This window comes from Schistocerca serialis, chromosome 3 (assembly GCF_023864345.2).
Source record: "Schistocerca serialis cubense isolate TAMUIC-IGC-003099 chromosome 3, iqSchSeri2.2, whole genome shotgun sequence".
In the NCBI taxonomy this organism is placed as follows: Eukaryota; Metazoa; Arthropoda; class Insecta; order Orthoptera; family Acrididae; genus Schistocerca; species Schistocerca serialis.
Window position 1 is genome coordinate 413,530,056 of NC_064640.1, and position 25,085 is coordinate 413,555,140.

The 25,085-nt window shown below is 41.5% G+C and overlaps 1 protein-coding gene across 1 annotated transcript in view; it reads left to right on the top strand.

Moving 5' to 3' along the window:
* LOC126470288 (protein OPI10 homolog) overlaps positions 1 to 25,085 on the top strand; it is a 105,810-nt gene that overhangs the window by 49,257 nt on the left and 31,468 nt on the right. The window contains exon 2 of the mRNA XM_050098039.1: positions 20,984 to 21,113. Within this exon, the coding sequence (XP_049953996.1) occupies positions 20,984 to 21,113 (130 nt within the window). The remainder of the gene's footprint in view (positions 1 to 20,983; positions 21,114 to 25,085) is intronic.

The following is a 25,085-nucleotide window of genomic DNA, read 5'->3' on the forward strand; positions in this document are numbered from 1 at the left end:
TGGTTCCTAGTCAATTCTTTTAATAAATGGTTCCTAGTCAATTCTTTGTCACTAGATTTTGAAAAGACATGTTATATGCAGTTCAGATCTTGGCTACATGTGGTTGGACTGACATCAGCATCTGAGAATGGTTCACCAGTTAACTATGGTGACTATTCTGGTCTTGTCTCCACCAGTGCTTTGAAACAAAGGTACATGCAAAAAAGTGAATAAATCTGTAAAACAAGGTATTGTGTAAATGTTGTTAACTAACTTTGCATCATGATTTTAATGTCAAGAAATACACATACCAAAATTGCTCCAGTAACAGTAACTAAAGGAGAAATTACGAAAGTATATGGTTATAAACATGAAATTAGATTTCCGTTTCTGTCATCAAGTGTTTGATATGCCCACCATCCACTGCAACACTTGTTAACAGTCACTGGTGCAAGGACTTCTGAACAGAATGAAGAGATTCCTTCTACATCATTGCACATTCTGCAACACTGTAATGTTTTAAATCATCTTGATTCATTGGAACTTGTGCATAGGCTTCATTTCTGAATTTATTCCAGAGAAAAAAGTCCAGTGGCATCAGATGAGACAAATGTGCCAACTGATAAAGCCTTCACATCCTATTTAGCACCCAGGAAAGAGTTGGGTGAACACTTTCGTGGCCACAAGTCTGTAATAATATGGCAGACATCATGCTGGTGCCACATAAAGTATGTATTTAATGTGGTGGTTTTTCTAAGAGAGCCGGTAGTACTTTAGGAAGAAATTGTGTACATCTTTTATCCATTACAGTTTCTTCAATGAAGCAAGGGACCAATCACACCCTCTCCAGTAAACCATCACCAAACATTCACTGCCTCTGCTGTACCACCTACCTCAGGCAGTGTGGATTCTCAGTAGCCCAATAATGTATATATCTTAAATTCAGCTTTCCATTATCTGTAAAGATAGCTTCATCAATAAAGAACCTATTGTCCTGAAGTCGCATCAGAATAAAGCAACAGAATCCCATGCTTCTGCACTCCCACTGTTTAATCTGCTGGTTAAGCTGTTTGTGCACAAAATGTGAACTACACTGGGCTGATTTATTCTAGAGGCACTCACCGGAGTGGATGTGTGGATTGTGAGCGACAGCTGCCATAACATTTATTTAATGCTGCCATAACATTTATTTAACTCACTTTGCTTTTTGCAGGCTTGCTCCTTATCCTCTGTGTATTATTCCAATACCCTTCCAGTAACAATTACGATTCTTGTTGGACACTATCTGTCAGAATATCTTTTGGGTATACAACTCAGCTGTTCCCTCTGCTTTCCTTTTGCATTCTCCATGAAGAAGTAGCATATGTTGTTTCTCTTTGTTTGTGAAAAATATTTATTTTTTTAAATCAGAAGTGAGTGTGGCAGACAAAATGAAAGCAACATTTCATCGGTGCCCCTTTTATACTCGTATCACGGCAGTGAACCCTGTTTCCTCCTTATCCAATGTTGTGCATTTCCTTTTTGTGTATGTGTGTGTGAAACCACAAACCTTTTGCATAAAATAAAAATTGGTTTCATGTTCAAACCAGATAAGTCCTAAGTTCTAAATCTTGTAATTTCTCTGAAACTAGTTATCAGATTTTGAAAAGTGAAACCAGTGTGGAATTAGTCTCTTTTAGAACTGCAATATTAGCAGCAGAAATTACTTTAGTCCCATTTCAAAAAGCAAAGTTGATACCTATATCTCTGTAATTAATATAGCTATTAAAAGAGTCTTGTGTTGTTCAGTAAGTACTTTCTCACAATTCATCTGGATGAAAACATAATTATGATAACTTAAATGGCTCCGGAAATATTTGAGGTGAACAGTCAGGTGAATCACTCTGTATGTATAAAATATAATGACAAGCAGACAGAAAAAATTAAATTCTTGGGATTACAAATTGATAATAAAGTCAGATGGCAGAAACAGACCACAACACTGCTGAAGTGCCTAAAGAAATCTTTATTTGTGATGTGGATGCTATCAGAGGAAAGTGATATAAAAATAAAATGCTAGAATATGTTGCTTATTTTCATTCCATAATGTCACACAAGATGATTTTTTGTGATAAGCAAGAAGTTTTCTGTGTTCTGAAGCACGTAGGGGCCTAATACGAATTATTTATGTTGCGAACTGAAGAACATCTTACAGTGAGGTGTTCTAGGATCTGGAGATACTAACTACCGCATCCCAATATATTTGTTCCTTAATGAAATATGGCATAAATAATATGTTTCTTTTTTTTTCAGACGAACAGCTCGGTTCATGTAATCAGTTCCAGAAATAAGAATAATGTTCACAAATATATAAAGTAACTTTGGTGCAGATGATTTTCACTTTGATTATGAGTGACTGCATTTACATTTTCTTTGACAAATTTTTATTCTCTTTTAAATTAAAAGATTTTTTTTTTTACTTATTCCACATTCATGATGTCACTTAGGATCACCATTGGAAAACAAATAGTGTACCATGGGATACGTGATCAGCCAAAATGGCCGCATAGTCCTTACAAGTAATACGATCTTGCAGAGTAACCATTGGGCCCATGGAATACCGCAATATGGTTGCGTAAATCATCACCCATCTCTAGCCATGTTTCATTCTTGGGACATAAACTCAGCCACAAGTTGGAAACAGTGTGAAACAAAGCTCATCTGACCAAATGACTTTCTTCCATTGCTTCATAGTCCAGGTTTTATGGCTTTGGCGCCATGTTTTCTTGTTTTGAGCATTTGCATTACTAATGAGTGGTTTTGAAATTCCAGCTTGCCCTGTAATCCCCTGCTTAAGGAACTCCCTTTATGGGAGAATTTCTGTTCTTTCTCCAGACTGTATGCATCAACTTCAGCTGACATAAAAGAAGAATGATTAATATTTAGGATATGTTTTAAATTTTTGTGATAGGAAACCATCTTTGTGGATTTCATCTTGTCTTTCTAACTTCCCTGTCCTCCTCATGAAAAGCACCATTTTAAAAATGCAGGTAGCATTATTGAATCTACATTTTGACAACAAACTGACTTGACTGCATCATATGAAGGCTTGAGTTACATATCTGAGAGTATTAAACACCCTGAAGTGTGATAGCAAACTAACATGAGGAACTGACTGGTCTGGAGTCCTACAGTTTTATGAGTTTGGTTTAATATACATAGATCAGCAAAGCAGACATATGGAAAGATGCTAGATCTGTTCATTGTGTGGATATTTCGTAACTGGTGAATACCAAACCAGTCCCTTACATAATACAGGGTGGCCAGCGAAGGAGTCTGATTTCAAAATTAAATATCTTGAAAACTAAGATTGGTAGATGAGTGCAACAAACTGTATGTTTATTGTGAAAGCTATAGAATTTTATACAGAAGTTTCAAAATAGTTCCAAAGCTGCCAACAGATGGTGCTGTAATTGCAATATGTGGCACCTATAAATAGTGCACTGCAGCTTAGAGTGATTTGTTTCACTGTTGAAACATGAAAAGATGTTAGTGTATCAAAGGAAGTGGTTGGAAACATGCATTCAATTGGACAACATGTTTTTCTTTAACTGGAATACCACGTGTTGGAAAACTGGCCTGCGGCAGTAAGTGTCAGTTTTCAAATATGATTAATGTTCCAAAAGTACCCGATGTGAAAAACATTCACAAACTATTCACCAAATTCCAATGGATAGGCAGCATGGCTGATGAACTAGTGAGAAATGCTGGCCCCGGGCAAACCATAGTTAGTCCTGAAAATGTCACCACAGTTTCTGAAATTATTCAACAAATTCAAGAAACTCTGACTGAGGAATTGCAGCAGAGACTGGTTTGAAGTGTTCCAACACACAGAAAATACTGAGACAGAGCCTACTCATGTTTCGATTCAAAATCTAAAGCCACCAGGCCACACCTGTATGAGCTGTGTGACACAGGGCTGACTTTATGAACCAGATTCTCACAATAGCTGATAATGAGGAATTTGGTGTTGTCTGCATCTGGTTCACAGAGGAAGCACACTTGCACCTGACTGAAGGCATGAATAAGTAAAACTGACAGTTCTGGGGTTCTGAAAACCCTCATTTGTGAGAAGTGAAACTGCTGTTTGGGCTACAGTATGCAGCAGAGGCATTGTTGGCTCTTTTTTCATGTGAGAAATGATCACTAGTGAACATTACATTGCAATTTTGGAACAGATTGTCACCCGACAGCTAGCGTTGGGGCATCAACCAGGCACTGAATAGTTCATGAGAGATGGGGCCTGACTGCATTGCATCGAACAAGTGTTTCACTTTCTTGATGAATACTTCAGAAATAGAGTCACTGCATTGGTTTATTACAAACTGAATGACATGGGTATGGATTGGCCTACATATTCACCCGATCTCACTTCTTGTGACTTCTTTTTGTGTGGAACTGTCTACTAGATCCGTCCCACCACACCGAACGTGCTCAAATCAGTGACCTGTGTGGCATCTGAATCTACACAATCTATTGATACACTGTGGGATGTAATAACAAATGTCATTGTTTGTTTGCACCACCTCCATACTGTGAGTTGTGGACATTTCAAAAAGGTTGTGATGTGATTGCAAACACTGCTTGCTGAGAATGAGTTTAATTATGCACACTGATACTGTGTGAGCTGCACAGCATACAGTGCCATCTTTTAGCAGCTTTTTGAACTATGTCAAAACTTTTGTATAAAATTCTTCCAGCTTTTGCAATAAACACCTTTTGTTGCACTCGTCTATCAGTCTTAGTTTTTGAGATATTTAATTTTGAAATCAGGGACTCCTTTGCTGGATGCCCTGCATATGCACTGATGTTAACAAGTCTTCCTCATTTCACTGAATTTATAGTCTTGCTTACTCCCTCTTTATTAAAGGGTGTGAATAAAATAGGATTTTCACTAAATGTGCTGTCTATTCTCCGAAGTTTTTCCTTGACAGATTTCCTAAATTCTTACTCAAATGGGACTTCCTATGGACTTTGTTTAATCTGCTCTGCTAATTGTTATCAAGATACTTTTGATTGGCTGTGTAACATAGAGGTTGCAGCTCCAAGGTATCTCAGTAGGGATTATCATTTTCTTGTTGAATAGATGAACGCTAGTTGCCTGTGGTGGTTTCCCATATTAATTGCTTGTAGCAGTTGTTGGCCAAGTTGATGATGTCTCTTTCTTTCATGTACCTGATAAAGCTTCTCTGTCTTGATGTTCCAGCATGTGATGCACTCTTTCCAGGAGCAAAGATGTGTGTTATGTTTTGTTACTCCACTCCTTATGCCCAAGAAACGGTTACAGTTTTTAATACTGGGTTTAGTCCAGCATAAGCATAAGTTGGCCTCTAGATAGACACCAGTTTGCCTTTCTGAAATTCCCTTGTGGTTGCTGGGTGGTTCTTATCATTGTCAGCTGTATCCTAATATTTACAGTGATAGGCTGTAGCATTGGGTGAGAAGGAAATTTGGCAACACTTTCTCATGGAACCTGAGTTGTATCTATGGTGACTATGCAAATGTCAGACTCTGTTGTATCCCATAGCCTGTGAACTGTATGGGAGGTTTTCCTATCCTTGCCTTTAATCACCATATGGAAAGTTGAGCAGTTCCATCTTATTCATCAGTGTCTGTAGACGGCATGGTAAAAGGTCTCAGGAAGCTGTAGTTCTAGGGACCCATACCACTCCAGCTCCTGTAGACTTGGTGCGGGGAACTCACAGAGATGACAAGACTGATTTGGTAATTTTTTTATTTTTCAGTGTTATTTATCCATCCATAGAGAATAAGCATTGCAAGAATGTGGTCCAAGTGTATGTAAATTTATTGAAAACCATTTCAAGGAAATGGAACATACTAATATGAAAATAAAAAAGGACAGACAAAGTAATGCAAGGTTATACAATACAAAGTAACACAGAATAATACAAGATCATACAATACATAGTCACACAGAATAATACTAGATTACGCAATACATAGTAACACAAATTTATGTAAGGGTACACTTATGGTATTTTAATTTCACAGTCTGTTTTCCATAGGGCTTTACTTTTGTCTTCCCTAGGCAACTAGTCTTCATATACCCTACAATAATTAAGTAGAGACTTTACATGACACAGCAGCAGTCCATTAGATACACAAAGATAAGAAAAAGCTTAGGGGCAAAAGACAGTATTTTCAGTTCTGTATAATATAAACAGTATCGGAAAATGCTCATTGGCCTACATAGTCATTTACTGAGTAGAAACATTAATTGAGTAGAATTTTTTTTAGATTCTGCTTTAAATTTGCTTGTTCAAGGGATACTGGTTGCATATCAGTGTGTGGCAAGAAGAGTGTACCTTGCTGGTTATGTCCTTCATTACAGGGGTACAAAATGGCATATTCCAGCAGGATAATGCAAGAACCGACACTGCAATTCACACCACAGATGCCTAGAAGGATTTAAGGATCTTTAACTAGCCTGCCCTGTCACCTGATGTGTCGCCAATAGTGCACGTGTGGGATGTGGTAGGAAGACGTATATTCGCATACCAGCCTCCAGCCAGCAATTTTCATGAACTGACACGACATGTGTGTGAAGTATGCCAAGAAATTTCTCGACATGACATTCAGAGGCTATTTGTTACCATGTCACAGTGAATGCAAGAGAGTATTCATGCCTGTGCAGAGGCAAATCTCTTACTGAAATCAATTTTGAATGTATTGGAAGTTTTTTAATATCCATTATGTGACAAACATTTCCACAAAATTTGATAAATATCAGAGTGGTGCTTCACAGTGTAACACATTTCATTTCCATAAGTGTGCAATACTGTTTTATATATAACTGAACAAAAACTTCCTGTAGCTCTATATCATGGTTTATTTGCTGAATTTGCATTCTGCGTTTCATCAGCCACATGCACTGTTTCAAGTGCCACCATTATAGATAGCATGTAGAATGAAAGGGGAAATGTGGTGAACTAGTACATGAAGGTGAACTCACATGTTCAGGACCATAATCCTCTGTAAACTGTTCAGAAACACATTCATTTTGGAGTCTAGACTTTTTATACAAAAATAAAGTCAAGGATATTGTGGTTACATATTCTAAAGCAAAAGAGGTCTTAACCCCTCCCCATTTGCCCCATTGTTTGTGTATGAAGCCGGATTAACACTCGGAAAAAGAATTCCACTACTCGTACTTTAACAGCTGAAGTGAACACTTGTACCTGCAAGTGTACATACAGTAATGGACTCATGATTAAGTCAGACGTCTGCTCCCTGTCACTAGCAAAGCTTGTAGACAAATGCACGACACAAGCTCGTAACTGCAGACAGACCAAGAACAACCAATGTGTCTCCAATAATGGAATCACTGCTGTCACCATTGAAGGAGAAAATAGAAATACAAAACAGAACTGTTAAAACAAAGAGTTGACAGCGTTCAGATCACATTGTGCTTGTCAGATAAAGGTCCAAGCATGTATGACTCTGATGAGGGAACCAGTAAGGCCTTCTGTGTATGTCTAAATTGTTCTGTCCTTGACAGATAGATAAGGGAAAAATTAAAATAAAACATCACCTGTGAGTTGGCTCCCATATTATACTGGAATGTAAATGGCTTCAGGATACTTTTTAAGGAACTCAAACTGCTAGTACAGGGTGGAGCTTTGTGCTTATGTTTGTAATAAACACATTTTAATTATTTAAGACCCCTGTGCTAGGGGGTGGATGACTTAAGTGGAGACAGGGATACAACAGGAATGGCCGTCTCTGTTCCCCTCACTGCCACCAATGTATAAACCTCCTCATGAACCAGTTGAGCAAGAGATTCATCTCACCATTCTGTGCCCTCCGCCCTCCCTCTTCCCAGTTCTGTATCTGTGGGATCTTAATACAAACCATATGCTGTGCACTTTTACTACTTTCACCATGGATTCAGCTGCTGACTCTTGATGACAGAAGATACGTGTCTTCTGAACATGGGACAGAGCACACACTTCGGGACTGCTATAGAGTTGTTCTTCACCATTGGTGTGATACACTTTCTTGTCCTTGCCCTCACTTCCCAGTGTAACATAGTTGAAATTTGCTGATCTGTTTACATGTATTACACAGAGTAACTTCCATTCCTGGACATGCTAATCAACTGGATGGCACACTAGGATACAGTGTATATCGTAAATGAGCACATGCAGATTTTTACTTGCACACCTCTAGCTGTCGTGCCCACTCAGAACAAGAAGGCATCCTCAGTACACTCATGGACAGGGCTTGTGAAATTTCCGACCAAGACAATTTAGTGGTAGAGTTGCAGTACCTGCAGACAGTTTTCCAGAAGAATGGTTACAACCACCACTGGATCCAGCGTACCATAAAACCGAAGGAGCCTGGGAAGAGGAAGGAGAGAAATGTGCTGCAATGCCATTTATCCCGTACGTTGCTAACATATTGATGAAAATTGGGAGGATATGCTTGAAATATAATGTTGTGTGTATTTTGCCTGCTGCTCAAGATGAAAGCCTTGTTGAGATCTTCAAAGGATTTTAAGAGCTAGGAGTTTACCACATCCCGTGCCAATGTTGGAAAATGTTCATAGGTCAGATGATCTGTCCTGCGGAGGAAAGGTGTGGAGATAACCCAGATAAAGAACCAGCAAAGCCAGCTGTTCCAGAGCACTGAATCTCCAAAGGTCCATCATCAGCTGGAGCCTCCCTGTGAACGAGTGCCACACTGTGCCATCCAAGCAATGTTTGCACTGCCTAACATCTGCCCATCTAACGTAAATGCCTCACAGCCAGAAGAAGAGTGTCAGTGAGCTGCAGTAGGGAACTTCCGTGCTCGTCCCTTCTGTGTCATCTCTGCTAAGCTTATGTGCAGTGGTGTAAATACGTAGCAGCTTGGAGAGCAGTGCCATTAGGCACCAGAAAAATTTACCATAAGGATTGCTACTCTGTCTCTTTTCACGTAAAGACTTTATTTTAAATAGGTTTTACTATTTAGTGACCTCTATTCTATTTTCACATTTTATGAATAACTCATTGAAATTTGATTGTAATGTGTGTCATATTTTATGGTTTTTGTGATTGAAGAATGTCTTACAGAGGATGTGCATGTAGTGCAAAGAATAGGGGAGGAGGAGGAGATTAGTGTTTAACGTCCCATTGACAACGAGGTCATTAGAGACGGAGCGCAAGCTCGGGAGAGGGAAGGAAATCGGCCGTGCCCTTTCAAAAGAACCATCCCGGTATTTGCCTGAAGCGATTTAGGGAAATCACGGAAAACCTAAATCAGGATGGCCGGAGACGGGATTGAACCGTCGTCCTCCCGAATGCGAGTCCAGTGTGCTAACCACTGCGCCACCTCGCTCGGTGTAATAGGGGAGGAAAAGTATACTCAGTTGTATATATATAATTGCCTGATTTCCAGTTTTATGTTTAGTACACAGTGCAAGAACACTTGTTCACCAAATGCTGCCTGTAGGCACAAACCATTTGCATTTTTATAGCACTTTACTAAGCTCACAAGTAGACCAAGTGAAAATATTTGTACTTGTTTTAGGTCTCAATATAAACTTTCCTTTTCTTTATTATGGCATATAAAGAATGCTGACATTTATCACTCGCCTATCACCCAAATATAAACTGTAACTAATTTTGAGTGACTATTAATTTTAATATCGTCATGTTAGGCCTGATTAGTACTCTCCATATTATATAATTTGACAGAGTATTTTTAAATAATTTAGTACAAAATCTGAGGGATTGGTTAAGACATTTATTTATTATGGCACATTACTGTAAACTGATCATGTTACTTGTATCGCTTCACATGCATAAAGTTTGCCTGAGTTGTTGTAGGAGTAACAATATCCTGTAAAGTCAATGGCATGGCATTTAACTAAGGCCTTAAGCAGATAAAATTATATAAGAAATTTGCTTGTATAACCAAAAAATTGCCAGAAAAAGCTGAGGATGGAAAAAATAATTTTCCTAGCTAAACAGTTTCAGGCATATATACTTTGGCATGAAGCAGTGTCATATCATAAGTACTCCCAGCATAGTTTTGTCTCTCTTTATAATATAAACAAGCAGTGTTTACTAATGGGTCTAACCAGGAGGAGAGGGACTTCTCAATCATTTCCCTGGTCATATCCTAACCCTTTTGTGGGCTGTGGGGCATATACTTACCAGTAACTGTATATTTTTACTGCATTTACGGGAATATGTTGTACCATTTTTGTACTCTCCTGGAATCTAATGGTAGTCTCTGCACCATCTGTAGTTTCTATTTGTTGTAAGATAGCTTTTAGGGCCATGGCACCTATACAGCCCATTAAATAATATTGTTTTAACAGCCATTGGGAAGTATGCTTACCACCAAAGTAGTTTCTCCAAAGGCTTGGCAAGTATACTTACCACCAAATTCATATGTCCTTTGAACGCCTTTGGAAACATAGTGGTTTTAGAAATCTTTTGGGAATGTAACTTACATACTACTTCTGGCTATGCCTGATATCTTGTGGTAGTTCACTGTACCAAATGTTTAAACAATCAGTTTCTGTTTGCCGTGAGATCGCTATTCGCATTCGGTCTATCGAAAACCCACGCATACGGATCTGTACCTGCAGGCATCAAGCTGTCATCACCCGTCACAAACTATGGGCGTCCTTGGAACGTTGGTGCATAGGGCACATGTCGTGTCTGATAAAGACAGCCACCTGATGATGGAGGTTTAAACCTTTGAAACGCGTCGTGGAAAAAATAAAACGGTGACTGGTAACAGTAAACTTGTTGTTTCATTTAATGTCAGTAACAGTCACGGTAAAGCCTAACCTAAAAATGTTCACATTTAAAGAATTAGAGCACTTGAAATCGGTATTTCAATGTAATGGATATTCTGCACATCAGGTCAGTACTGCTTTAAGGAGGAAAAAACGTGACCACCAACAAGATCAAGAGGATAAGGAGGTGTTTAAGTCCAGAGCATTTCTCCCATATGTCGGGAACATTTCATCGAAAGTAGGCAGAATTTTAAAGAAACATCGTGTGAAAGCAATCTTCTGGCCACCTACAAAGACTCGTGCTCTTCTGGGCTCAGCCAAGGATGACCTGGGATTACGGAAGGCTGGAATTTATAAAATACCTTGCGAGTGTGGGAAAGCCTACATTGGTCAAACCACACGCACAGTACACGACCGCTACGTTGAACATGAGCGCCACACTCGCCTTTTACAGCCAAGTAAGTTGGCTATAGCTGAACATTGTATTTCCACAGGACATACTATGGATTATTCGGCCACGAAAATCTTGGCCCCATCGAGATCCTTCTGGGATTCAGTTGTGAAGGAATCCGTGGGAATACATTTAGCGGATAATCTCATTAATCGCAATGGCAGCTTTTTATTGAATAAGGCCTGGGACCCGTTGATTTCTTTAATTTCAACCAAAAGAAAACTTTTTATGTCTTCTGACACGTCAAGCGACAAGTAATTTTAATATTGAAATTTTATTGTTTTGGACACGTCTGCGTGCATGTTTTACTTTTTTCACGCATTCGATTGCGCTCCAAAGATGCAGTAATATTGTAGAGGGCCTTGGAATCGACAGGTGGCGCGCATGCTACGGTAACTTGCGCATGCGCGCCTGCAGCACTTTTACGTATAAATAGAGCGACTTGCACTAGCAATCTCCAGTGTCAAACACTCACCTGAAGATGGCTGTAAGGTTGTCAGCCGAAATATCGTGGAAAGAAGTCGATGAGATCCGGCTGCAATCCCGAGATCTTGTGGAATATTCGATACGCCGGGAAAACTTCAAGAGTCACATCAAATACCTCGTCAGGGAGGAGATGGCATCTAACATCCAGAAGTTGGATAAGTTACGAAACAAATGTGTGAGATTGTTAAGTGCTTTATGTTTCTTACTGAAATGCCGGGATAATGGCCTTGTTCCAAAGTTCGCCAGAGTGACACATTTTATTAAGTCCGCCGCTGCGAAGTTCATCACTTGTAAAGCAAGTTTAGCCCTTGTGAAGGGAGGATACGCTTCACTCGCCGGGAACTGGACTTGGTTTCGAAAGAGCTGTTTTATTTGCATATGGAGATTGCATCTAATCTTCCTTCCCTCTCCTGGGAATGGGTCGATGGTGTAACATGGGCCAAATCAGATTGGGTCCGCCAGGAGTATTCTTTAAGACAATCATCGAAGTTCGACCGACTCTCAGCAACGTCACGACAAGAAGGTGTTTTTCGACGCTCTGTGGTAAATTTCACGGATAAGGATTTAGACAACGTGACACTGTCGGTACTTGGGAAAGGTCTGAACTTCGCACCGACACCTAGGACCTTACCTTTAACAGATTTTATGAGTGCTGTTGAAGAAGCTGTCAGGCCTCTATCCAGTGAAGCAGCAGAAGAAATCAGGCGGGAAACATGTCGCGCCCTTACGAGAACTCGGCCTCAGAAGAGCAACATTTCTTCAATGGAAAGGGCTGCGCTGCGCAAGTTACGGGAAGATACTCAGACGGTGGTCCTTCCGGCGGATAAGGGGAATGCTACTGTGCTGTTTCCATGTGATATGTATGATCAGAAGATATATAGTTTGCTGAGTGAGACAACGTACAGGAAGCTTGATAAAGACCCTACTCGGAAAGTAGAAAGGAAAACGTCAGAGTTGCTAAACTCCTCTTCTCTGCCGCAAGAAGTTGTGAAAAGATTGAGACCTCACAGTTTTGTTCCACCGAGGTTATATGGTCTTCCAAAGATCCATAAGGATAATGTGCCCTTGCGCCCCATAGTGAGCAATGTCGGTGCTCCAACATATGATTTATCTAGTCATTTGGCTTCGCTACTGAGACCTTTTGTTGGCAAATGTACGCACCATATTCGCAACTCTGCGGACTTTATCAATAGACTGAGAACACTACAGCTGAAAGATTCGGACTTGTTAGTAAGTTTCGATGTCGTTTCACTCTTTACGAGGGTCCCTCTTTTGGATTCATTGTCACTTATCGGCAATAAGTTTACGGCCGATATAACGGCGCTGTTTCACCATGCCCTGTCCTCTACTTACTTTCTATTTAATAATGAATGTTTTGAGCAACTTGACGGTGTTGCCATGGGCAGTCCTCTGTCCCCTCTGGTGGCAAACTTTTATATGGAAGACTTTGAGGAGAGGGCTCTCGATTCGGCGATGTTGAAACCAACAGTCTTCTGGCGGTACGTGGACGATACCTTTGTAGTGTGGTCTCACGATGAAGAAGAGCTTTCACGGTTTTTACAACATCTGAATTCCATCCACACAAACATTCAGTTTACGATGGAAGTTGAAAAGGATGGTTGTCTATCATTTCTGGACGTCATGGTTAAACGCAGGGTGGTTGGGTCATTGGGGCATTTGGTCTATCGAAAACCCACGCATAAGGATCTGTACCTGCAGGCGTCAAGCTGTCATCACCTGTCACAAACTATGGGCGTCCTTCGAACGTTGGTGCATAGGGCACATGTCGTGTCTGATAAAGACAGCCTTGCAGACGAATTAGAGCACTTGAAATCGGTATTTCAACGTAATGGATATTCTGCACTTCAGGTCAGTACTGCTTTAAGGAGGAAAAAACGTGACCACCAACAAGATCAAGAGGATAAGGAGGTGTTTAAGTCCAGAGCATTTCTCCCATATGTCGGGAACATTTCATCGAAAGTAGGCAGAATTTTAAAGAAACATCGTGTGAAAGCAATCTTCTGGCCACCTACAAAGACTCGTGCTCTTCTGGGCTCAGCCAAGGATGACCTGGGATTACGGAAGGCTGGAATTTATAAAATACCTTGCGAGTGTGGGAAAGCCTACATTGGTCAAACCACACGCACAGTACACAACCGCTGCGTTGAACATGAGCGCCACACTCGCCTTTTACAGCCAAGTAAGTTGGCTATAGCCGAACATTGTATTTCCACAGGACATACTATGGATTATTCGGCCACGAAAATCTTGGCCCCATCGAGATCCTTCTGGGATTCAATTGTGAAGGAATCCGTGGAAATACATTTAGCGGATAATCTCATTAATCGTGATGGCGGCTTTTTATTGAATAAGGCCTGGGACCCGTTGATTTCTTTAATTTCAATCAAAAGAAAACTTTTTATGGCTTCTGACACGTCAAGCGACATGTAATTTTAATATTGAAATTTTATTGTTTTGGACACGTCTGCGTGCATGTTTTACTTTTTTCACGCATTCGATTGCGCTCCAAAGATGCAGTAATATTGTAGAGGGCCTTGGAATCGACAGGTGGCGCGCATGCTACGGTAACTTGCGCATGCGCGCCTGCGACACTTTTACGTATAAATAGAGCGACTTGTACTAGCAATCTCCAGTGTCAAACACTCGCCTGAAGATGGCTGTAAGGTTGTCAGCCGAAATATCGTGGAAAGAAGTCGATGAGATCCGGCTGCAATCCCGAAATCTTGTGGGCTATTCTTGTCGCTTGTGGAAAAAAATGCTTTGTTTCTACAGTGGGAAATACACTTACCACCAATATAACAGCTCCCAAAATGGCTGTACAAGGTATACATACCACCATAGTTTTTTTACATACATACCACCAAAGTTTTTGGCCCTGAATAAAAAAAATAAAATTATCAAAAAATATAGTCTGGTGATCACACTTGTAATAAGATAAAAAAATTAACTTTGCTGAGTTGCTTTAAAAAATCCAGCGGAAAGGTTTGACCAGGTAATGGTTATCAGGCAAACCTGAAGGCATTGGAGCAGGTGAATTATCATCCAAGAAAGAATTTCATAATATGCTCCAATTGAGTTGTGACTGAAGGAACAGTTTTCCCTCAGTGCCCTCCAAGTGATTCAACAAATATATCCTTCAGAGAGAACCATCCAGCTAATTCAGGACTTGCTTCTCCTGCTACCAAAGCAAGAGTAGGAAGCAACTTGGTACCAGGGCATATCAGAATCCAGGGAAATGAGAAAGATAGCATAAAAGCCACAGAATGTACTGTGGAATGTTTTATCATTTCTTTGCAATATGTCACCTTATTGTTGACCCTGATTGTGCGCCAATGAAATGATGAATGGCTGGACATAAGAGACAGTAAACTGTGACTGGTAAAATCAATGGTCCGACTGTGATATTCCCCCTTCCGGTCATGCAAGAGAGAGAAAGTATTGTGCTTTGTCCTTGGACCCATGACTACTTTACACCAGTAGAGGACTCACCTTTTCATGGTGTCTCTGGCTCATATGTTTCAGTATTCTATTGTAAATTGTGATGTGTTGGCAGAAGTATATTTAAGAGGGGAGCTGCTTTCCATTTTAGTTTACTGTGAGATATGTGTGATACACATTTTAAGAGTTTGTGGCCTTTCTGGACTCCATCCTCAATGCTGTGGTTGGAGACTTTAATGTATTGCATAGTGACTGGCTCATTCTTTTTTAGTTTAGTGCTTAGCTATAATATTTTAGTCTCTCCACTATCAACTTATTCTCTTACGTGATATTTTAAGAACTGGTGTAGTCTGCAGTTTTATGGTAACTATTTACATCTCTCTTTATACCATGTTTTACTGCAATTGTGTAATTTTTTAATTTGTCAACAAATAGGTAATCTTCAGATATTTGAAAGATCTCCTATTAGATTTATCTAATGGCAATGTATCTGTTTTGGAAGATTGAATGATAGAGTTTGGTGGTGCCATGGTAAGGAACTGGCCTCACATTTTGTAGGATAGCACTTCAAAGCTCTATCCAGTCATCCAGATTTAAGTCTTCCACAGTTTCCGTAAATTGCGTAAGACAAATGCCAGGATGGTTCCTTTGAAAACAACATTGCCAATTTCTTTTCCCACACTTCTCCAATATGTTCTCCATTGCTAAATGACCTCAGTGTTGATTGGATATTAAATCCTAATCTTTCCTCTCTGGTTCCTTTTGTTAAGTTTATGTTGTGTCTGACATCCTCCATAAACTGTTAGGATTAAAGGGGAGATATTAATGTGCAGTATAATGACCAGTTTATTCATTTTTATCAGTCAACCAGCCAGTTACTTTCATCTTATCTCTTGTCTCTTACCACCACCACCACCACTTCCACATGAGAAACATTCTGTTTGACCAACATAAGTAGACTAAAAAGTTGTCATAAATGTGAGAACATGACTTAGCTCCGGAGGCTACTGAAGGGTGGAAAAAATATTGCATTTTTGTCACAACTAAAAGGTATAAAATTTTATGCCACGTTTGAGAAGAATGGGGCAGTGTGTGATGTGAAAAAAGAATAATACTTTATGGATAAGAACAAAAAAAAATCTTGTCATGTTTTCTTTTGGTCCCAACAGAAACACTTTTTAGAGCAGCTAAGCTATGGAAGTAACAAGCTGGGGCAGTGAAACCACAAAAGCAAGAGACAACAGAGCTGGAAGGAGGTCATCGACGGCACAGCTGGTGAATAAGTGCCAAAGTAGAGTGGTACAACAAACAAAAACTTGAAACAAACCAAAGTTGACATGAGCCATCTCCATAGTATCAAGAGAGAATTCCAAAAGCATAGTCCACAATGATATGTATTGTATAGAACTGGGGACGTAGAAACAATGGAGAGGCTTTGCCCCATTGTAGCCCTCAGTGGTTCACAACCCCACAACAGGCTACAGCAGTCCACTCAACCCATTGCCGCCCCACACCAAAACCAGGGTTATTGTGTGGTTCGGCCTCCAGTGGACCCCCCTGGGAACGTCTCACACCAGACGAGTGTAACCCTATGTTTGCATGGTAGAGTAATTATGGTGAACGCGTAAGTGGAGAAAGTTTTTGCGCAGCAATCACCAACATAGTGTAACTGAGGCAGAATAAGGGGAACCAGCCTGCATTCGCCCAGGCAGATGGAAAACCATCCACAGACTGGCCGGCACAGCGGACCTGGACACTAATCCGTCAGGCGAATTCGTGCCGGGGACCGGCACACCTCCCCGCCCAGAAAGCAGTGCATTAGACCACACGGCTAACCGGACAGGCAGCCACAATGATAATGCCAGGTTGCTTTACTGTACTATTACGACACTTGATCAATAGTTTCATAGGAAGACAACACATAATGACTTGGCAAGATTTGACATTAAAGCTGCTTACCAGAGGCCATACATTCCTAGCAGTGGCTCATTATAGGATATTTCAAGCATACCTACTGCTGGTGTCTCATGCGGACATGATTTGAAGGTGCTGACTCAGATATAGCTAAAGTATGTACCTCCTAATCATTATCAGTATTGTAAGATACTAAATCCCTACCCCCACCCCCCCTCTCCCCCCCTTTAATCAGCATGTAGGGCCATAAATGGCTGTATATGTGGAGGGATCAATATCTTCAAACATTACTTCCTGTGTTTGGAGGCAGGACTACCTGGTTGTCGATGTAGGTGCATGTGCTGGGCCTTGCTGGCCTAGTGGTTGCAAATCACCGTTCGACCCTACATGTGGAGCAGCTGATACCTGGAGAGGCTGGGATGGAGAACAGAGCTACAGCTCCATTGTTACCCATATTTGCTCCACCACTCGTTTCATGGGTCATTTTGGCTCTCAGCAGAGTAGGAGGTTGTACCTCGTGTAAGGCAAGCACATTCGGGTGGCTGGTGTCTGGGGGCAGGGAGGGCCTTCACCTGCCACCTGAGCTATTTGTGTGTCTGGTATCCTGTGTGTGTCCATTGCCAACTAGTTGTGGCCACAGCTGACTCCCGTGACACAGCAACTACTGCCATTGGCCCACGAGTGGAAAGCTGGCTCCCCTCTGAGATCGGTCACAACACCTCGAATCCACTCAACTGAAGTTGTGAGTCCAGCACAGTTGTAGGTTGCATGTGGGTGGGAGCTCCAGGCTTGCTGTGTGGGGTGTAGAAGGTCAAATAATGTATAGAGTCTGCACCTGTCCGGAATTTTGGCTGGGCTTTGTATGTTGATGGAGGTGGATCTATAGGTGGCCAGGAACATGAAATGTCCTGACCCTCCACTTTGCCCTGGAATTACATGCTAGGTGGAAAGGGTGCAGTGATTGTGTGCTCCATGCTTCTGCACTGCAGAACTGTTGAGATGTGGAAACTACAAACTGAGAGGCATTGTTGGACAAATTATGTGGTGGTGCACCCCCTATTGCCGAAATTTAGGACAGTGGTCAAATCGTGCCAGGCCCTGAGGTGCTGGACATGTGTGCCATGTACGGAAACTTATAGAGTGTATCAACCACAAGCATCCACATCGCTCCTTGAAAGTGGGCTGTAAAATCTTTGTGACATTACCAAGTGGACGTGTGAAACAACTGGAGAATGTGTGGATGGATTGAGGGCAGAATAACATTCTTCTTCTGTCATTGTTAGTATAACAGCATCGTGAATTGATGGAATAAATAAATGAAGCTTCTGTATTGTGAATCGGTGCCTTTTTGTTGGTGTTCTGGCCATCCTCCCTTTATTGGCAACATTATCCTGTGGAGTACTGATTTCTGGACAGTGTCTGTAGCTACCTCATTTGCAGTGATTCATCCAAAACCTGATGCTGCTTGTTGCTGAGTGCAAAACATAATGTCTCACATGCATCATACTCATTTGCCTGGGCCAATCAGCACAGGGATAGGGTGTCTGCATTTGCATGCTGTGTGGTGGGGTGCTAATGAATGTCATTTGTGTAATTGCTGAGATTGATGATGATGATGTTTGGCTGTGGGTTGCTCAACTGCTCGGTTATCAGCACCCGTACAAAGTCCCAACCTTTGCTCGGTCCTATCTCACCACTTTCATGAATGATGATGAAATGATGAGGACGACACAAACACCCATTCATCTCGAGGCAGGTGAAAATCCCTGACCCCGCAAGGAATCGAACCCGGGACCCCATGCTCGGGAAGTGAGAACACGACTGCAAGACCATGAGCTGTGGACTGCTGAGGTAGAGGGCACATTGTTGAAAGCATAGCACTGATACTTCTGGGAGTTTGGGACTGCTTATGACTAGTGCAAAAGTTTTTCCAAATCACTAAATGGAATTACTATGGTTGCTAATGCTACATGGTCATCGATTTGGAACCCAAATAAAGTAAAAATATCAAATCCAAATAGGTACATTAGTTGTTGCCCGTGAACTAACTACCAGCTATGTAAGTGTGTGAGGTACTTTCTTGTAAATTATTGGCACCTTAATTTGTCCTCTTAGTGTTATCCCCTGGTCACTGCAGAATGCCCTCATGCCTCTCTGCTTTGTGCTAGCTAGGATGCCACATTTATGGCTCACGTTGTACTTCATGCCATAATATGGACACTGTCAATTTTCATGTTTGGTGTAGCATTTGGGGCAGATGTATATAACTTAATACCCTGGGATCGAAAGGCAGTGACATGGGGAGTGACTATGACATGTAATAGATACTGATGTTCAACAATGAGTTATATGCTCCCTTACAGCAGCATCTACCAATGCAAATGGGCAATGGACAAATTCTTGGCTGCTTTGTAATATACTGGTGAACTGAAAATTAATTAAATCTGAGGATGGTTACTATGAATGTGTGTCATTATTTGACTGACAACATTGGCTACTCTACAAAGTACTTACATCAATCCTGTTTTGAAACATTTGATGAGTAGAAGCGGCTACTTCGAATGCTTGCACTGTTGGTTAAGACCTCTTCAAGTGATGGGTCTGAAAATGCTAAATCTTTCATCTCAACCTGTTCGTCTAGCATTAATCTGACAATTACACCAGGAATTACAGATATTGCATAAGACACATTGCAACATGCACATACAAAATTGCACTGGCATGATAAGCCTTGCAATTTTTTGACCTACATTGCATAGGATGAACGTGGCTGTTTTGCATGTTGTTTGAATTTGAACTGTAATTTGACTTTGGCAATGTAATGTTTAGTCAGTAACTCACAGACAACAGAAAATTCTAGCATACTGGAATCAACTAGAGTGTATAAACTTTGATCAGTTTGTATAAATGACTACTGGAATACCGTAATATAACACAGTGATGAACTGAATCAGAAATAGCAATTGTCTTGGTGGTGGTGGTGGTGCTGGTGCTGGTGCTGGTGCTGGTGTTGGTGTTGGTGTTGGTGGTGGTGCTGCTGCTGCTGCTGCTGCGTTAGTAAACAGTTGTTGCTACTGTTGGAACTGCTGTTGCGACTATTCCAACTACTGTTTCCACAATGCAGAAAATTATGGATCCATCATAACCAGTTCTGCATGCTGACAATGTTCCTTGTTGTCAAGTTTTCAGTCAGTCACGATAGAAAAACTTGCTTGTGGCGACTGTCTTTGATCAGCGAAGCTGCGGAAGCTACAAGCCAAAGTGATGAAATAGTACTAGTGTGAGACACTGGAGTTGGAGGCAGTCCAGCCAGCAATTGCAGTACTGAAGTAGACTGATAAAAGAATCAAAAATCAGAAACAAGCCAAAGTCATTACCAGCCAGGTTTGTAGTACCAAGAGAGAATTCTTAAAGCATAGTTCAAGATGATAATGCTGGTTACTTCTACTGGTGGTGTTATGGTGTGTTAGGACACGTTCATTGTATCTGCCACTGGCACCTCGTGTGTAAGTGATTGGAAGGTGCCAACTCAGTTACATTTAAAGTATCTGTATCCGTGTTTATATGGCATCGGTGAATATTAGACCATCCTACTACAAATATCCTCAAGTAATCTTAATTGTTTATAGTATCACTTGTGTAAGTCAGATGTCAGTAAATTTTAAAACAAAGAAAATGATGGCCTACATTTCCAGATTGCTCCGTACTCTGAATTCTGCTGCCTTAGATACAGATGTGTGCTACTACAGACAGAGTGGCACAGCTGATGATCATTTTTATAGATGCAGCTGTTGCAACCTGTGGGAAATTTGTACTATTAGTTTTTTTTTAGCTGTTGTCATTAATATTGTGAATTTGTGAATAAATTTGAATTATGGATGACAATTTCTTTTATGTTGCAGGTGCAAACAGATTTTCAACAGTGTGACCAAACAAAATTTGCAACAACTATTACAGATGCAGATTCAATCAATCATGTTGTGGTTTTTCTAACAGGAGTCCAATCCTTTCCCCCAGGAACTGGTGGTTTAGGTAAATTTGCTTATTGAATATTTAATGAACTGAAATTATCAATCAAATTTTTATTTGTTATTGAGGCAGTTGCTGGATTTGAAAATGACAGATAGTATGTTCCTAAGTTTCTTACAACACAAAATAATGAAACACTTGTGATATATATACGTATATGCCATATGTGTATACGTAAAAGTAATGGACCACAGTCAGTTTGTAGCAGTAGGGTTATTCAGCATGTGAACCACACATTTTTAAGTAATGTACTAGTTGTAACAATTTGCTCTCAAATCTTATGTTTTGCAATTTTGATTTGTGGATTCAGATAATAACTGCTCTCTCACATTTCCTTGGCATGATTGATGAATGATGTGCTTTTGGGGATCCAGCAGAATTGTTCATTCCACAGCTCGACTGAACACCCAAAGCATGTCATTAATCAACTGCACCAAGAAAACCTAATACACTATAACTTCACTCTGTGGTGAGGACATGTTCCACAACTCACACAATGTGGATAAGGTCTACCAGAAGGAATGTTGGCTTCTCAGTATTCTGATTTTTTTGACGAGATGTCAAGATGAACAAGTTATAGCTGTGTTCGCCAAAACCAGATTATCATATTAACACAGTGGCCAATAGGACTATGTACCATGCAAGCCTGGTATTAGTACAAGAGAGAATTTGTGACACTTGACAAATGCTAGATATCACTTCAAAAGAGCTCCTTGATCTCCATCTTTATGTGTCAGCTACACTGTCTGCAGATTCTCAGAATAATTGGACAATATGACATGATCACAAGCAGAGTCGATGCCAGAAAGTAAAATTTGTTCACTTGCACAAAAAGCCAAGACAGGAAGCAAGGGGCTGTTCAGTAATTTATCTCACTGATCAGCATTACGAAATTTCAATCACCAACTTTCTCTTCCAAATGCGAAAATATTTTGTTGACACCCACCTACATAGGGAGAAATGATCATCATAATAAAATAAAAGAAATCAGAGCTCAAACGGAAAGATTTAGGTGTTCCTTTTTCCCACGTACGATTCAAGAGTGGAATGGTAGAGAAGTAGTATGAAAATGGTTTGATGAACCCTCTGCCAGGCACTCAAGTGTGAATTGCAGAGTAACCATGTAGATGTAGGCCATGATGAGGATATAGTTATCCCTTGCGAAAGAACAAAGTTTTGAGTGCACTTAAGAAATGCTACCAGTAACAGATTACATCAGCTCCCTGCAGCATGTTGTAACTTTGCTCCCATTGGAAACAGCTGAAGAGGTTCACCATGAAACCTGTAGAGCATTTACGAAAGCTCCACTGATTAGAGCCAGCATCTCCAAGAAAGGAGAAGTAGCAGTTGGAAATCTGTGGGAGGACAAAGCAACTGTACTTCTGCTACCTGACAAGGGCTGAGGTTGTAACGTTATGAGTGGACTAGATTAAGAAGATTTTCAGTCTTTTGAATGACATAATCTACAGTAAAATGTTGATTTTATGAATAAAATTAAAAGGAAGCTGATGTCTCTTCTCAGTGTGCCGGGCATGCCACGTAACATTATTAAGGGTCTTAATACAGAAACACCTATACTGCCACAACCATATGGCTTTCCTAAGGTAAACAAGGAGTCATTTCTCAAAGACCCATTATTACTAATATTGATGTGCACCAACAAACCAATATGTGAAACACATTTGTATCAAATGTGTGGGGAAGTGTGAACACCACATTTGCAGCTCACACACTATGAACACCACCTCCATCCATCGTTGCATGAGGATATGGTTAGGTCAGTTTCTATATGTTCTCCCTCTTAACAAGAGTCCCACTTTCTCAATCCTTGAAATTATTTGTGGAGAAGTTTGACAACTGTTCCACTAAAACACTGAGGCAAGTTCTTACATCAGCCTATTTCCTGTTTGACAGAAAATCCGAAATCGATGTTAACTAATTGATGGTGTGAAGATGGATAGTCTGTTATCATATGTCATAGTCCTCCTAAATGTGGACCACATTGAAGCAAACACACTAGAATGTGTCAAGTTCGAGCCAATGTGTTTCAATTGATGTGTGAACAACACATTTGTGGTGTAGACACATGAAGGGAACAAACTTGAAGAGTTCCTGTAAAATTTAAGCACTATCCATCCTAATAGACAATTCATAATGGAACTTGTAGAAAAAAAATTAGAGCTATCTTGCCTTGATGCATTAGTTAAGAGAAGGTGTAATAACTTCAAGTTGAGCAAATATATTTCAAGGAAGACGCTACACGTGAAAGTCACAGATCAATTAAACACAGTAAGACGTGTGTACACTTTAACAGTCAAATCATAACTGAGTCCGAGTCTAGCGGCCGCTGGCTGGCTGGCCGCTTCGGTGGCGCTGCTGCTGCATGGCTGACAGACAGCGCCGCATGTAGAGGACGCGCGTAACTGCGCGGCGGCACTTTGAAAGATCGGCGAGTCACAACACTTTTCCCCCCTTTCAAGTTTTTGCACAGTTCTTGATGGAGGTGGCTTGTAGATTGCTAACGTCCATAGGTGTTGTTTGACTGGCCATAAAGTCTCAAGGAGGAGGCTTCCCGTACGGACAGAAGTGTCCCCGATGATAACAGGTCGAGATGACAGGAGACGTGGGGGTCGAATCTGCTTGGGCCCCGTGTACCAATCGGCCCGTTGCGGCAAGTTCGGTTGTTATAACAGGAGACATGGGCGATGTGTCCGCGTCCGTAAGAGAAGGAGGCGAGTAGAGTTGCTCCGACAGATGATGGTCATCTGGTTCCTGCATGGGCACGTCTCCTGGTGGCGTCAGTTCTTGTGCTGGCACCTATATGATGGTGAGAGGACTGCATCGTGAGTAGTGAGAGATTCCAGTGTCCCGAGCATTAGGTAAAGCCGAAGGTGGTGCAGCGGCATCCGGTACAGGCGTTGCCGGCACACGAGGCCGAAGCTGGTCCGAATGACGCACTGCAATACCCGTGTCCATCTGGATTTCATACAGGCGTCGGCCACGGTGTCGTAAGATGCGGCCAGGACTTCATTTTGGCCACCTGCCTTATCCCTGTACCCATACAAGGTCGTCGGCGGTGAACCGGCCAAGTGAAGGCACCCGCGGCCATGAGGTGGAAGGCCGCAGAAGATGAAGTAGCGTGCGGGGCTGTCGGCCATGTAAGAGCTCAGCCGGGCTGTGGTCGCCCATGGGGGTGGAACGGTAAGAAGCCAGTAATTGGAGAAACGCATCATCAGCAGCAGAAGAATTCAGGAGTTGCCTCATCTGAACCTTAAATGTGCGGACCAGTCGTTCAGCCTCACTGTTTAACTGTGGATGGAACGGAGGGGCCATGACATGCATGACGCCGTGACGGTCACAAAAATCCGCAAAATCGGAAGAGGCAAATTGCAGACCATTATCAGTAACAAGAGTAGAGGGAAGGCCTTCCAAAGAGAAAATGCGAGCAAGAGCATTGGTGGTTGCCGCGGTGGTAGGCGACGTGCAACGGACAGTGTAAGGAAAGTTAGAATAGGCGTCAATAATGAGAAGCCAATAAGTACGTAAAAAATGACGCCCAAAGTCAGCATGAATATGCTCCCAGGGCTTCTCAGGCGAAGGCCACGGTGACAAAAATGACTTCGGGGCGGCGGCCTGTGACGCACAAGGGCCGCAGGCAGCGACCATGTGTGCGATTTCAGAGTCGATGCCAGGCCAGTACACATGTCGGCGCGCCAGAGATTTTGTGCGAGAGACACCCCAGTGCCCTTGGTGAAGGAGGCGCAAGACCGAAGCACGCAAAGACGCAGGTACCACAACATGCAGCGAAGCATTTTCAGTGGAAAGAAGGATAACACCATCCCTAGCCGTGAGTCGGTAACGCAAAGCGTAGTAGTTCCGCAACGGATCAGAAGTATTAGCAGACGGACGATCTGGCCAACCCCTCTGAATACAGTGTAACACCCGGGAGAGGGTAGGGTCAGAACCCGTAGCAGC